The sequence below is a fragment of the Bos grunniens genome, chromosome 17 (assembly GCF_055505025.1).
Source record: "Bos grunniens cultivar Pamir isolate PY7600 chromosome 17, Bosgru_T2T1.0, whole genome shotgun sequence".
In the NCBI taxonomy this organism is placed as follows: Eukaryota; Metazoa; Chordata; class Mammalia; order Artiodactyla; family Bovidae; genus Bos; species Bos grunniens.
Genome location: NC_141181.1, coordinates 12,177,437 through 12,194,256, shown reverse-complemented (window position 1 = coordinate 12,194,256; position 16,820 = coordinate 12,177,437). Strand labels below are relative to the sequence as shown.

The 16,820-nt window shown below is 42.4% G+C and overlaps 1 protein-coding gene across 7 annotated transcripts in view; it reads right to left on the bottom strand.

Annotated features, from left to right (window-relative positions):
• The window catches only part of SLC10A7 (solute carrier family 10 member 7), a 319,349-nt gene that overhangs the window by 65,972 nt on the left and 236,557 nt on the right, over positions 1 to 16,820 (bottom strand). For all 7 annotated transcript variants that reach the window (XR_015144154.1, XM_086346478.1, XM_086346480.1 and 4 more), the window contains one exon: positions 13,407 to 13,442. Coding sequence is in view for 6 of the 7 variants with exons in the window: in XM_086346478.1 (XP_086202604.1) it covers positions 13,407 to 13,442 (36 nt within the window). In the remaining variant the exon portion in view is untranslated. The remainder of the gene's footprint in view (positions 1 to 13,406; positions 13,443 to 16,820) is intronic.

Genomic DNA, 16,820 nt, shown 5'->3' with positions numbered 1-16,820 from the left:
AATTATGTAGAAAGTACTATGTGCTGTTCTATGCTCAGTTGCTCAGTCTGACTCTTTGCGACCCCACGGACTGTAGCCAGCCAGGCTCCTCTGTCCAGGGGGATTCTCCAGGCAAGAATACTGGAGTCGGTTGCCATGCTCTCCTCCAGGGGATCTTCCCGACCCAGGAATTGAACCGGGGTCTCCTTCATTGCATGTAGATTCTTCACCAGCTGAGCTACCCAGGAAGCCCCACAAAGTACCATATAGCAACTAACACACAACACAACAGCTACTCAATAAAGATTTTTCTACCTCTCCCTCCGCCAGTTCAGTTCAGTTCAGTCGCTCAGTCATGTCTGACTCTTTGCGACCCCATGAATCGCAGCACGCCAGGCCTCCCTGTCCATCACCAACTCCCGGAGTTCACGCAAACTCATGTCCATCAAGTCAGTGATGCCATCCAGCCATTCATCCTCTGTCATCCCCTTCTCCTCCTGCCTCCAATCCCTCCCAGCATCAGAGTCTTTTCCAATGAGTCAACTCTTCACATGAGGTGGCCAAAGTACTTCTCTGGAAAAATAAGGTTTCCTATATAGTGTAGTGAGAATTCAAGCCTATTGGGTTTAAAAACTGCTGAGACAGAAAGTGACAGAAGAGACAGTCAGACTAATGGGACATACAGTCAGCCTAGAAACAGGGCGTGGTGTGCATCGTGGGGTTGTGCGTACATGTTTGTGTGTGTGCACACGTGTGTATATATGTCCAGTTATCACAAGGGCATTGAAATATCTGCTTGATGAAGGGCCAGATTTCTAAGAAATCAAGTCATAAGTCAAGTCATAGAAAATCAATTGATATAATAACAGAGCTGGTGGTGTTTCCATTTACTCAAGGGGAACCTCCATGCTAATGAATGGGTAAGCATGTGGGTAAATGTTTATTAAATATCCTCAGGTATTGACCTGGTAGCTCAGATGGTAAAGAACATGCCTGCAAAGCAGGAGACCCAGGTTCGATCCCTGGATCAGGAAAATCCTCTGGAGGAGGGAATGGCAACCCAATCCAGTATTGTTGCCTTGGAGAATTCCATGGACAAAGGCGTCTAGGGGGCTACAGTCCATAGTATTGCAAAGCGTCAGACACAACTGAGCAACTAACACACACACACACACACACACACACACACACACACACACCCCAAGGTATTGATGTGACCACCCCCCATGTGGGAATAGTCTGATCTATCTCTGAGGATGTGACTTTCAGCAGAGTTTCCACTCTACATGTTTCTAGAGCTCTTGATGGTCAGTTCGCTTCTGCAGCTAGGGTGGAAATGAGGTCTTGATCTGCAATTCTAATGGCACAAATTCAGAGTGCTACTGACCTTTCCCTGACAAGCATGAACTTACTTAAATAAACTGATGGTCTACAAAATCATGGGGCTTGAGATATGGCAACACCATCCCATATCTGGTCTCCTTATATCGCAACTGTGTAGAATTAGACTGATGGGTTCTATAGTATGAACACAGTTATTTCTGACCTTCTTTGTTTTTACTTTAGAGGCAGGAAGACAGAAGTTTGGACATGCTTCCCTTCATTTCTCAGTCACCTAGATGAGGCTGGGAAGAAGGTGTGAGGGAGCTGCTAAGGAGACTCAGGGGAACAGGAATCCACAGAGGCAGGAGCTTCATGCTGCCTGCTGGCTGGTCCTGACCCCACAGCCTAAGCCCTCGACTCAGCACCAGGGCCTCATCATCTTCATCACCCACAACACTGTGTTTCAAGCTTTCAAAGCTCTCTCCTCTGTTCTTCTCTGTTATTTGCTGTTGAAAAAAAAAACTATAATCATGGCTGGTAAACATAGTGTTAGTGAAAAACCACATCAAAAGAAAGGAAAAATTTGCAAGTTTCAAGTGATGTTATAGGCATACCCGAGAATCAGAACCACGCACATGAAAAGACCCTGAAGTAGGACATCCCTGGAGAAATATTAGAAGTTTCCATCTACCTCTTTCTCTCCTCAAATCAGGAGTTTTCTTTCAAAAAGGGAACTGATGCAGCCACTATGGAAAACAATATGGAGTTTCCTCAAAAAACTAAAAATAGAGCTACCATATGACTCCAGCAATTCCACTCCTGGGTATATATCCAGACAAAATATTAATTCAAAAAGATACAAGCACCCATATGTTCACAGCAGCACTATTTACAATAGTCAGCATATAGAAACAACCTAAATGCCCACGGACAAATGAATGGATAAAGATGTGGTGTATATATATATATATATATATATATATACAGAATGGAATATTACTCAGCCATGAGAAGAACGAAATAATGCCATCTGCAGCAAAATGGACTGAACTACAAATTATCACGGGTGAAGTAAGTCAAAAAGAGAAATACAGATGCCATAGGATATCATTTCTATGTGGAATTTAAAATATGATACAAATGAACTTATTTACAAAACAGAAACAGATTCCCAGACACAGAGCACAGATTTGCGGTTGCCAAGCGGGTGGAGAGGTGGGGGAGATACGGACTGGGAGCTTGGGATTAGCAGATGCGAGCTATTATATACAGGACAGACAAACAACAAGGTCCTACTGTGTAGCACAGGGAGCTACATTCAATGTCTTGTGATAAATCATCATGAAAAAAAAGAAAAATAATATATATATAACTGAATCACTTTGCTGTACAGTAGATATTAACACAACATTGTACATCAACTATACTTCAATAAAATCAAGTTAAAAAGTTAAAGTTGTTGCTCAGTAAAAAATTCATTGTAAAAAGGACACTTCTATTGAATAACATGTTTTCTTTCTTAGTAATCTCCCTTGAAATATTATACTTGTGATATAATTTTTACTTTGGATTTTAATCATCTGTGAATACATTCTATTTTCTTTATTAAATCATAAATTCTTTGAGGGAAGGATCAATGTCAGGTTGGTGTTTGCAATATTCACAGTGCACAGTAGGCATTCAAACACTGAATAAAAGAATGGGTGTTTTGTTGAACATTATTTAAAAAACTGTACATTATTTTTCACGGCAAATACAAAGTAAGGTTTCATGAATCAGCCTGAGATCCTCACCTTTGAACCACTTATTTATCATTTGAATCACTCCAATCACTACTCCCTGGCGTGCTGCAGTCCATGGGGTCGCAAAGAGTCCGACACAACTGAGCAACTGAACTGAACTGAACTGAATCACTACTCACCTATCTTTCTATTTCCCTCCTTTCAACAAATATTGAATATTCAGCATCAGAGATAAGTTAATGAATAAAATAGTCATAGTTCCTGGCCCAGGAGAACAAAATCTAGTGGATGCTTACCATGTGAAATACTGTTTCAGAAGGACAATTCATGTAGAACTGCAAGTAATGAACTCCTGTAAGTGTAGTTTTAAGCTAGTTTGTGCGCTCGGTTTCTCAGTGGTGTCTGACCTTTGTGACCCCATGGACTGTAGCCTGCCAGGCTCCTCTGTCCATGGAATTTTCCAGGCAAGAGTACTGAAGCGGGTTGCTATTTCCTTCTCTAGGGCATCTTCCCCACCCAGGGATCGAACCTGTGTCTCCTGCATCGGCAGGTGGATTCTTCATCACTGAGCCACCTGGGAAACCGACAAAGCCTTTATTTATCCCCACAGATTTGAAATCCTTGGTTTGATTCACATCCACTGACAAAAAAAGACAACAATTTCTGCCTCTGCCAACATCAGAGGTGTGTCATCAAGAAAACTGAGGTGATATATGTAAAAAAAAAAAAAAAAACAAAAAACTTTGAATCTTAGGAGTGAACAGTGCTATTTCGGGAAGTTTCACTGTGCTCACTGCCAGCCACGGTAAACACTGGATTCATTTACACACAAGTTTATAAGATTATAGGCTACAGATAGTTAAAGAATCTTAAAGTTTTAAGTTTTAAGACACAGCCCATCACCGAGGTCTGGACTAAGCGGACCACTGGGGCATTTCATCAGATACATGCTTTTGCAGAAACTTAACATCCTTCTTGGCATTATTTTCTATTTTCTTTTATAAAGTGTCAAATTTAAATAACTAGCATTGGACTTTCCTGGTGGTTCAGTGGTTAAGAATCTGCCTGCCGGTGCAGGGAACACGGGTTTGATCCCTGGTCTGGGAAGATCCCACATGCTGAGGAGCAGCTGAGCCCATGTGCCACAGCTTCTGAAGCCTGAGCACCCTCCAGCCTGTGCCCAGCAACAAGAGAAGCCGCTGCAGTGAGAATCCTGAGCACCACAGCCAGAGAGTAGCACCCACTTGCTGCAACCAGAGAAAGCCCACACGAGCAGCAAAAGACCCAGCACAGCCAAAATAATAATAATAATAATAATAATAATAAAATAAATGACTAGCATCTGATGATTCTTTACAGTTTACAACATGCTTTCCCATAAACACTCATTTCATCTTATCGAAATTCTTACTTTACAGAGGTGAAAGCTGAGGCTGACAAGAGTTACAGAAAATTCACTGTTCTCAACAGAAGCTGACTGTGGATTGAACCAAAATAAGATGCCTTCTCCCCATACCACGCTGCCTCCCCACAACAGACAGTGAGGGAAGTGAAATTAGTCCCTTCAAAATGGCTTTACTGCAAGAAATGTGGCCCTGAAGGTAGAGCATGTAACCAGGAAATAGTCGCCCTAAAAGTCACCCTAGCCTGATTCTTTGAATAGAGACACCCATCAACCTGTACAACCGTGATGTAGTGATATGGTAAGAAAAATATATTTGCTTTTTGTCCCCTAGCACAGAAGTTCTGAAACCCTCATAATTTCCTGAGTGATGGGGTGATAAGAGCATGTTTTGTTACATTATTTGGATTTTGTTCTCAGTACCTGGCACAGAAGCGTTCCGAGAACTCCCAGCTTGGGGAATGCATCCATTTGCAGGGAGTAGATGACTCAGCCCAAACTCCACGGCACACAAGATTCTGCACCTGGGGCCCTTCTGGTACTGCTCTATGTACCTGTTCATCGGGCTATTAGTTTGTTTCCTTTATAAATAACCAGTGATAGTAAATACAGTGTTTCTCTGGCTTCTGTGAACAGTGGGAGCAAATTACTGAACCCGAGGATGGGGTTGTGGGACCCCCTGACTTGTAGCTAAGTTGGACCAAAGTGTGGGTGACCCGGGAACCACTACTTCAGATTGGCAGCTGAAGTGACAGGCAGTCTCGTGGGGCTGGGACCTTCACTTGTGAGGGATATGTATGAAATCTGTGTAGTCAGTGTCAAAATGAATTACACTGTAGAATACCCAGGTGGTGTTCCAAGAGGACTGGAAGATTGGTTGTTGTGGAAAACCTGTACCTTTGGCATTAGAAGTACTCTGAACACAGTACTCAATTTTCCTTTACCAAGCAGCCATTCAAAAGTGCTTGTGGGGATTTCCCTGGTGGTCCAGTGGATAAGACTGCACTTCCAATGCAAGGGGTGAGGTTCAGATTCTTCGTCAAGGTGCTAAGAATCTACATGCTGCATAGCTTGGCCAAGAAAATACATTAAAAAAAAAAGAAAAGCTTGTGAGTGACTTCCACAGCCAGGCATTATTTTGAGCACAGGGTCACAGCAGTGACCAAAACATCAAGCCTCTCCTATCTTGAGATGCTTTGCTCTCCTTAGGGAAGAGAGGTAATAAACACATTACCTGGGGATTAAGATGTTACAGGATAGTAAGTGCTAAGAGCAACAGTAAAGCATGGTGGGTGGGGAGGGAGTGAGGGATGTAATAATATGATATATTCTTTCACATGAAGTAGTGAGGAAAGACCTCTCTTCTAAAATGACATTTGACCAGAGACCTGATGAAAGTGAGGGAGGGAGCCTTGGGGGTGGATTTCTGGGAGTGGGAAAGTGGGGAGATTTAGGCTGAGCCAATGCCAAGTGTAGAGATTGTGAGGATGGTCCCTGGGGCTGCTGGGCCATCGCATTGCATCTGTGCATCCCATTCTCTCTCCCACATGACTATTTCATGTCCTCTTCTTTGTCATCAAATCTCCACCCCCTCCTTGCCTTTTCTTATCTCCTACCCCTAACCTTATTTGCCACTCCACTGAGAAAATAGAGCCAGAGGAGAACTTAATAAGCTTTTACACTTGCATCCACCAATTTGGAGAAGGCAATGGCACCCCACTCCAGCACTCTTGCCTGGAAAATCCCATGGATGGAGGAGCCTGGTAGGCTGCCATCTATGGGGTCACTAACAGTCGGGCAAGACTGAGAGACTTCACTTTCACTTTCAAGCATTGGAGAAGGAAATGGCAACCCACTCCAGTGTTCTTGCCTGGAGAATCCCAGGGACGGGGGAGCCTGGTGGACTGCCGTCTATGGGGTTGCAAAGAGTCGGACACGACTGAAGCGACTTAGCAGCAGCAGCAGCTGCTCATATCTCCTGGTTTACCTCTCATTATGCTGATGAACTAATTGTGCTTAGGAGGCCATACTCCCTCTACACACTAGAACTCATTCCCCTTCTCCTACTTGTGGACAGGGATCCATGAATTATCCCCTCTTTTTTTCTGTATCAATTTTTCCTTCTTTAACTGGATTAATCTATCAATACAAATGAACCTCTCAACACATATATGCTAATAATTTTCCCAATTTAAAAAAGAATCCTCTCTGGATCCTTCACTAACTTTGTTGCTGTCCTATTTTCTGCACACTTTAGAGCAAAATGAATTCTGTCTTTAACTTTTTTTTTTCTTCATCCATTCTTGAACCTATGTCAATCAGGCTTTCACCTCCACAACTCTGCTGGAATAGGTCTTATTAAGGTTGCCAGGGGCCTCCATCTTATTAAAAATCAATCGCCAGTTGAACTTTATTTTATCTGAAGTATTACTAGCATTTGAAGTAGTTGGCCCCTTTCTCCCTTCTGAAACACATTCGCTGCTAGATTTTTAGGACCCTGGCATCTTTTGGTGTTCTTCCTAAGCAAACTGGATATCCTTGGTCTTCTTTGCAGACCTCCTAACATTAGAATGCCCCAAATGCAGTCTGCTGATACTTTCTCTCTCTAGTCTTTTTTAGTGATCTCATCCAATCTAACGCAAAATCCATTTCTGTGCTGACATTTCCCACATGTGTATCTCTAGTCTAGACTTTCCTCCTGAATTCCAGACACATAGCCAACTGCTTACTTGACTTCCCTCCTTAGATGTCTGAAAGGCATCTCAATCCAGACATGTCCAAGGCTGAATTTGTTCAACCCTATAATCTTCCCTATCTTCAGTTCAGTTCAGTTCAGTTGCTCAGTCGTGTCCGACTCTTTGCGACCCCATGAATCGCAGCATGCCAGGCCTCCCTGTCCATCACCAACTCCCAGAGTTCACTCAGACTCACGTCCATCGAGTCAGTGATGCCATCCAGCCATCTCATCCTCTGTCATCCCCTTCTCTTCCTGCCCCCAATCCCTCCCAGCATCAGAGTCTTTTCCAAAGAGTCAACTCTTCACATGAGGTGGCCAAAGTATTGGACTTTCAGCTTTAGCATCATTCCTTCCAAAGAAATCCCAGGGCTGATCTCCTTCAGAATGGACTGGTTGGATCTCCTTGCAGTCCAAGGGACTCTCAAGAGTCTTCTCCAACACCACAGTTCAAAAGCATCAATTCTTCGGCACTCAGCCTTCCTCACAGTCCAACTCTCACATCCATACATGACCACAGGAAAAACCATAGCCTTGACTAGACGGACCTTTGTTGGCAAAGTTATGTCTCTGCTTTTGAATATGCTATCTAGGTTGGTCATAACTTTCCTTCCAAGGAGTAAGCGTCTTTTAATTTCATGGCTGCAGTCACCATCTTCAGTGATTTTGGAGCCCCCCAAAATAAAGTCTGACACTGTTTCCACTGTTTCCCCATCTATTTTCCTATCTTAATCAATGGCAATTCCATAGTTCCAGTTGCACAGGGGTGTAGTTACCCTTGATTCATATCTTTCCCTCATGATTTTTATTCAATCTCTCAGTTCTTTCTAGAAAATAAAAAACTACTTTCTACCAGATTTTTTCAACTACCCCAAGTTAACATCCTCTCTTGTACTAGCTTTCTAACTGGGTCTTCCTGTCTCCACCATGATCCCCTTAACAATCTACTCAACCCAACATCCAGAATCACCATTGTAAAGAGAATGTCAAAACATGCCATTCCCTTGATCAAAACTCTTTCCATGGTCTCCGGCCTCTCTTGAATAACAATTCAAAGGCCTTATGAGGGATTTTAAGGTCCTCTCTCATTTGGCCTCTACTACACCTCTGACCTCACCTCCATGTACTTACCACCTTGCTCACTCCATTCCAGGCATACTGGCCTCCCTACTGTTCCCTAGACACCAGGCACACTCTCAGGACCTCTGCACTTGCTGTTCCTTCCACCTGAAACATTCTACCACCAGAAAACCCACTCTGTTATCTCCTGTAGGTCTTTGCTCAGTGAGTCTAACCATGACCAGCCAGTTTAAAATAGCAAACACCAACCCACTCCCCTTACTTACTTTATTTTTTCTTTAGCACCCACCTTATACAATATATTATTACTTATTTGTTGGTTCTTTCTTTCCACTAGTATATACTCTAGTAGTAAGAAGTAGTAGTAGGGCTTGGTCATGTCTGACTCTGTGCGACCCCAAGGACTGTAGCCCCCCAGGCTTCTCTGTCTGTGGGATTATCCAGGCAAGAATACTGGAGTGGGTTGCTATTTCATGCTCCAGGGAATCTGGATGACCCAAGGATAAAACCCGTGTCTCTTAGGTTTCCAGTATTGGAAGGAGGGTTCTTTACCACTAGCACCACCTGGCAAACCCAGTATGTATCCTCTATTAGAGCAAAGATATATCTGTTTTGCTCATTGCTATATCCTTGGCACCCAGGAAAGTGTCTGGTATATTGGAAGAACTCAATACATGCTACTGAATGAGTGATGAATAAGTTTAAGTAGCTTTTTGGAGGAACTGGGTTATAAAAGAGGGCACAGAAGTGGAGTGCACACAGGAGACGGTGAAATTTAATTTTTGAGATGTGTAGTCTTATAGAATGCTTACATGAGCATAGAAATGATCCAGTGGAGACAGGAACCTTAACGGCACCGGAGAACGAGGAAATCTGTGCAGCTCCTGTTGTCAAGTAGGAAAAGGGATGCCACAAGTGGAGGGAGTAGCCTTAGATGGGAGCCAAGATCATGTATCCACAGAAAGAGGAGAGAAGGTGAAGAATACAGACACAGATAGATGGGATCTTATACACTTATCTGATTGCTTTTGACTTCTTCATCAGTTAGTTTCCTTTTTGCATCAGTTGAGATGAAAAAAGAAAAAAAGAGACAATGGAGATTTGAGAAGGTGTGAAATGATTCTCTAGAGAGTGGGAACGTCTGTTGATCAGGGGAAGGGAGTAGGACTGCCAGGCTCATTTACAATTAGGTGTCATGAATTTCCAATGAGACCGTCAGCATGAGAGTGGGTGCTGCAGTGTGTTCAGGTATAAGTACAAAAACGGTGTAGAGCTGGGTTTAAGCAGACTTGGCACTGGCCAGGCAAACAGGAAGCTCTAAGAGATGAGCAAGGCTGTTGATGGATGTACCAAAGTACTTACAGTGATGAACCATGAGATCCAAGCTTGGTCAGACGGGATGTGAGGATAAGAGGGTGAGGTAGGGTGGATTTGCTAGAAGCATTGTGGAGGTGATAAGGTAAATAAACTGGCCCTTCTGGCAAGTCTGAAGAATTCTTAACTTGTGGAATAAGTTACAAAGATAGGAGATGTCAGTAGGAGAAGATGTTTGAAAATGGGATTATGGAAGGACACTGTTATTGGAATAAGCCAAGGGTCTGACTGCAGAGATGACTGGCTGAGATTAAATGGAAGGCAATCTAATTGGAGAAGGGGTCAAGAATTTCGAGGCCAAGGTATTGGAAAGATCAACCACGTGAACACTGAAAACACCGAGTCAATACAAGTGTATTGTTAAAAAAGGGACAATGGAAAGGTGCAAACGTTTTTCTGGACTCTTAGAGCATGACCTAGCATTCCACTGACAATTACAAGCAGCAGCAGCAGGTAATATAGATGTATGGCATTACCTTTTAAGGTAACAGGGGATTTTATGGAGAAGGCATGAGAAGTGATCTGGAATTGGTAATGAGGTGCAAGAAAGACACCTGGTCCCCTTTAAGGCTCAGTAATATGAAATGTGCCAGCAGCAGAAATATGAATCAGAAGACAGCATTCAATTGGAGCAAGGTAGTAACAGGAACACTCTGAGAAGATGTTGAGAATACAGACAACTGAGATTCAATCAGCAAAAATGGCTTTTACTAGCTACTGTGCCTGACTATCTGGAAATTCCCATTTTTAAGATATTATAACAAAAAGACAATTCAATTTTCACGGGCTGTATTAGTTTCTTTGACTTTTGTTAACAAAATACCACAAACTGGGGGACTTAAAAAAACAGAAATGTATTGCTTCACAGTTGTGGAAACTGTAGGTCTGAAATCAAGCAAGACTGTGATCCCTCTTAAATCCCTAGAGAATTTTTCCTTGTCCCTTCTAGCTTCTGATGTTTGCTGGCAACCCCTGGTGCTCCTTGGCTTGCAGATGCATCACTCTAATCTCTGCCTCCATCATGACACGGCATTCCCCCTGTGGGTCTCTGACTCGTCTCCTTTAAGGACACCAGTCATGTTGGCTTCCCTGGTGGCTCAGACGGTAAAGCATCTGCCTGCAATGCAGCAGACCTGGGTTCAATCCCTGGGTCAGGAAGATCCCCTGGAAAAGGAAATGGCAACCCACTCCAGTACCCTTGCCTGGAAAATTCCACAGATGGAGGAGACTGGTAGGCTACAGTCCATGGGATCACAAAGAGTCAGAGTCAGACACGACTGAGCAACTTCACTGGTTCACTGGTCATGTTGGATTAAGGACCCACCCTATGCCAGTTTGACAGCATCTTAACTAATTACAACTGCAACACCCCTATTTCAAATAAGGTCACATTCTGATGCACCAGAGATTAGAGGGGTTTCCCAGGCGGTGCTGGTGGTAAAGAAACCACCTGCCAATGCAAGAGACATAAGGATGCTGGTTTGATCCCTGGGTCAGGAAGGGCCCCTGGAGGAAGGCATGGCAACTCACTCCAGTATTCTTGCCTGGGAAATCCCATGGACAGAGGAGCCTGGTGAGCTACAGTCCATAGGGACCCAAAGAGTCAGACACAACTTAGCAACTTAACACACACACACATACACACACACACACACACACACACACACACACAAGGATTAGAACTTCAACCTATCTTTCAGGGAAACACAACATATCATTTGGGTTAACCACAGCAGAACTGTTGATAAAAAACACTACATTTTTAATGAAATGTAAGTCACTCAGATTTTTGTCCTATGCAGTAAGTGAAGCCTGGTCACTCAAGTGTTCAAGCAATTCCCATTGTTTGTAAAAATGCACACCAACCTAAACAGATAAAAAGTGTTATATACTGTGTATGCGATTTTAAGTGATATAATGTAGAAGTAGCCATTGAGGTCATATGATGGTGCCATTGAACCCAGTGGAACAGCCCAGTTAGCTCAAAAGGGAGGCATTAGACTTTTGAGTTGAGGGTCTTGGGGTCTCTTTCACTATTCTTGTAGCTCGATGATTTAAAAATGTTGAACCAACTAAAGCTCACAAGTCTATGGGTCTAAGAGTGGGGCAAACTTGCAATAGCGTGACACCATTAATACTAACCAGCTGGGCAGGTCTTGCTCTAGCATGGCAAAAAGTAGAAAAGGGAGAACGGTACTCACTTGGTTCTTTGGTCACAAGTTGAAACAGTGTCTAAAAAGACTCCAGGCTCTGAGATACTCAAAAGTCTACCTAGGTCTCAGCCCCACAGCTGTGACTGTGATCGTTCTCAAAGGGTTGTGGAATAAGAGATGCTACTCTTCAGCAATGGAGAAAACCTAGGCTACATACCCATGCTACTGAGAAAACCTAGGCTACATACCACTGGACATTCTGTATATGCCCAGCTCTACACTACTTCTCTGGCTCACTGCCACTGGGGACCCCAGGCTGGCCTGCATCCTGTGGCCACTGAGGGCTGTTCCTGGGAAATTATTGTCCCAGGTCCTGGAAAAAACACTGAGGGATGATCCTAGCTCTCACATTTAGTGAGCAGGTAGATACATACCAAGTCTTTTCTTCCCAATGAATGCAAATAACATTCACTTCAGTTTCAGTGTAACTCATGGCAGATTCTGAACTGGTGATTCTAAATAAATGAGGTCTGTTATGCTGTGGGAAGTGATCTGATTATTGACACTCCTTACCTTCTAAGGACAGAGGTGGCATTTCAAATGGCATGGTAAAGCTGAGGATTATTACTGGCAGGTAATGTCTTTCATGAAAGATGCAAAATCCAACTGTTTAGTAAGGCATCTTTTCCTCTCCACTTCCCACACAGCTTGTAAGAAATGAAGTCCCTCACTCTATTACTTTAACTGAATTCCAACTTGGGTAATTACACTATAATTAAATAAATTTTCCCCACAGTTTTAATTCACTGACAAATAGTGCTAGTCAAACAGCTACATTTCACTTCTAGAAACGCATCCCCACTCTACTTCAGTGATGAGTGGAGTGATTTATATTTGGGAGATGTTGTGTATGAAAAATGCACAGTTCATAAAATATTTTAGGTATCATTCATGATTACATATGCTTTTCTCAGCATGAGATAACATTAATTTCATTATAATCTCTCATCTAATTTCTCATATGCTTAGTGCCAAAAAAGAAATAAGATAGGTAATTAGCATTTATTTTCAGAACAAGTTTTGCTACTGGTGTACCAGTAGCTTATATTAGTTTTTCTTTTCCTAAAGCACATCCCTGCGAGCAGACTGGGGTAGGTGTTACTGTTTCCCATTCTACAGATGAAAAAATCGAGGCAGTGTTCCCCAGAGTGAGGAAGCCTTTTCCTATTCATACCAGCACTCGGAACTATAACTAAGCTTTGACTCTTCCCTGGACCAAGGCTCTTTCTATCAACCTAGATCATTAGTAATCACTTTAGTCTTACTAATGTGAAAATAAAGTGCAGCACATTTTTGACCTATGTCACAGGGTGCTAATTTGTAATAATTAATGATTTAGCCAGGAGTCAGAGGCCTTATAAATGGGTCCTGCTGCTGTCCGTGGTCATGAGACTACAGAGATTCTGACTTTGTACAGCTCACCCAGAACAGCAGTTCAAAATACGATGCCAAGTGGTGTAAAAAGATTTCAATTTCAGTTTTTTTCCCTAAATATCTTTCTTAAAGGATTGTAGATGGCTTTTAATGAAAGATATTAAAAACAATATCAAAATACTCACAAAAAGCAGCAGTAGCAGGGGTGTGACCACGATGCCCTGAAAGAAATAAAAGAGAATGATGATCATCTATCAGCCTGGAGAGCAGGATATTTTCTTTGCCATTTTAAACCCTGATGCACAGAAATGCTTATCCTTCTCATTTCTGTTTAATAAAATCTAGGAGATAAAGAAGAGGGAGCCCCACTCTTGGCTCTCCTGACCACAAGGCCTTAGCATCTCATATCTCATATCATTTAAAATACAACTACCAATCTTCCTTCAACTTGTCTTCCCTTTTTCAAGCCTAAGTTCCCTTCCATGTTGCATATGCATCACTTGGGTGAAAGCTGGCAAGCTTTCTAACTCCAAGGCTTTCAACTCTAACTTGGATAAAGTGCCCCCTTTCAAGAGGAGACAGGTGGTTTAGTCCCAGTTGGGGTCCTCTCCTGAGCAAAGACCACGTCAGCTGTGATGAATGAGATGTCGTGATTTTGTAATGTGAACTGATCTCCCCGAGGAAACGAGCTGAGATCTCAAAACTCATTTCACTTGATTAGACTCCATGTCTCCATGGTGGAAGGCAAGTCTTTCATCTAATTCAGCCACCGAGGACCACCTCGGTCCCTCTGTCTCCCCGAGGCAGGAAGGAGCAAAAGATTTGTTTTCTTCGATGACAGGGAACAGTTTGAGGCTGTTGTTGATGAGGCAGGATACAAGCTTTTAGGTTTCTTAAAGGTAAATCTTTAAAACTAGGTGTTTGAGTTGGGAGTTAACATGACAGATCTCGGTTTTCGAGCAGCAGCCGATGATTTGCAACCTTAGTTGTTCCTTTATCTCTCAACATTTTATTATGATTTATAGAAGAAAAAGCATTTCATCCTTTTATTAATGAAGTCTACTTGGACCTTTAAAATTCCAAACAGTTTGTGAGTCTGTGTGTGTGAGTGTGTGAGAGAGAGACAGAGACAGGGACGATACTGTGACCAGGATCCAGTTTGGGGACCTCTTCATTACTTTTGGGAAAAAGGCCTTTTGGTATTACTATATGGAAGCCCTTTTGTCATTACAGTAACTAAACTCTTTTGACTGTGGCCCAAAGGAACGGCTTACCTTATATGAACATTGCTATCATAACTTTCTTAGGCATATACACATGTGAATATCCACACACCGACTTGCTTTATTGTTAAATAATAGAATAAAAGCTTCTTTATTGTGCAAACTCTTGCAATTGGCGATAGGGAATACTGCATTTTAAGTGCTATATTTTAAAATCTATTTATTAAAACATGTATTGTGACTTCTCAGCTCCATCGGTGTCTAGGAAGCAAGTTCTCATCAGCACCATTTAGAAGAGTGTCATGTACAAAATACTGGAGAAGGAAATGGTAACCCACTCCAGTGTTCTTGCCTGGAGAATCCCAGGGATGGGGGAGCCTGGTGGGCTGCCGTCTATAGGGTCGCACAGAGTCGGACACGACTGAAGCGACTTAGCAGCAGCAGCAGCAGCAGCAGTATGTACACAATGCCAAAACAATTTTTAAGAGCTACTGTCCTTCAATGACATGGAATCTATTCAGGCTCTAGGAATAATTCTGAACTTTGCAAGGCCATGTGGAAATGGAAATATCTGGTTATTTTAGTCTATGTGGGAGCCATCTGATTTCAAGTCAATTTGTTTAAATGTTTATTGAACGTCCACTTATACATGCCAGGCATGGTTCCAATTAATTAGAAGAATTAACGAAAACTGATTCGGCAGAAAGGGGGTTAGGGTATTCCAGGAAGAGTGAAGGACCCTTGCAAAACTCTAAAAACTTGAGCAGGGAGGGAAGAAAAGTATCAAGTGGAGGAATTCAGAGACCAGATCATCAAAGGTCTTGGGGGCCAGGAGAGGGAGCTTCAAGTTGATCCTTTTAACACTGGCAAACTATTAAAGAACTTAAGGGAGGGAGGTGGTATAATGAGGTAGTAAATAATTTGGTATATGGAGAATGGATTTGACTTTACTTATTAACTGAGCCAGTTTTACCCTTGTTATCTATCAGTTCACCTAAATTTAGGTAAAAGAAAATAGAAACATGTTAATGTTAATTATGGAATTTCAATAGTACTAATGATGTTTTTGAGAAACAGTATGATATCTATGATAGGATAAAAACGCCCCCCACTCCCCGACCCAAGAAGAAGGCTGAGCCTTGTCACCACCCTGGAGACATCTGTCTTGTGTTAGAGGAGTAGAAGTTACACTGGTGTTGTCTAACACGGGGGCACCGAGGTTCTTCCTGGTGCCCTTTCATTTTCTTTGCAATAATGGACTAGTAATAGTATTTGTAATACTATCAGTACTATTAATGGTATTTTGCTTCAGTACTTTTATGCATATTTTAAAATTTGACCTTCCTCTATTGATGGGGTTGGGTTCATAACAGCCCCACTTTATGGATGAGGAGAAGACCCTTCAGTGTCCCTTGGACTGCAAGGAGATCAAACCAGTCAATCCTACAGGAAATCACCTCTGAATATTCATTGGAAGGACTGATGCTGAAGCTGAAGCTCCAATACTCTGGCCACCTGCTGCAAAGAACTGACTCATTGGAAAAGACCCTGATGCTGGGAAAGATTGAAGGCAGGAGGAGAAGGGGATGACAGAGGAAGAGATGGTTGGATGGCATCACCGACTCAATGGACATGAGTTTGAGCGAGCTCTGGGAGTTGGTGATGGGCAGGGAAGCCTGGCGTGCTGCAGTCCATGGGGTCGCAAAGAGTTGGACACAACTTAGCAACTGAACAACAACAACAATGACAAGGGATGAAGAAACTGAGATTCAGAATAGCCAAGCAACTGACCCCAAGCCACACAGCAAATTAAATGGCAAAGACTGGACTAGAGCCTGTTGTCCAGCTCCAAACCCTGAACTGACTCTACTATAGCACTGTTCTCTGAGTTGCAGATTAACAAACAATACAGTTTCCTACAGGTTTCTGCTGCGACATATATGTAGTAATTAGTTGAGGTATGATCTTGGCCTCCATTGATTACCAAGTCTTAGAAATGGCCTCATTCTGGAAGGCAGAGCACTATTATCTGCAGATTTTCCTGCTTGAATATTTCAAGTATATGGTCACTAATACACAATAGCTCTTACAAGGACTTCAGATATATGTTCCTAAGATGTGAAAAAATTTTTCTAGCGAATAGAATGAATCTTATAATTCTGCATTCAGAATTCCTCATTATTTTCTCAAGAATGGCTGTTCACGTTCATTAGCTGTTACACCATGCTGAAATTTGTTTTTCAGTTGTATTAGGCAATGAGTCAGCCATGGTGCCATTAATTCTGACAACAACAGTAATTTTACATTTTGGTGAAGTTGTTCTAATTCTTTTCTTTTTTTTTTTAGCCTCGCTGTGCTAGCATGTGGGATCTTACA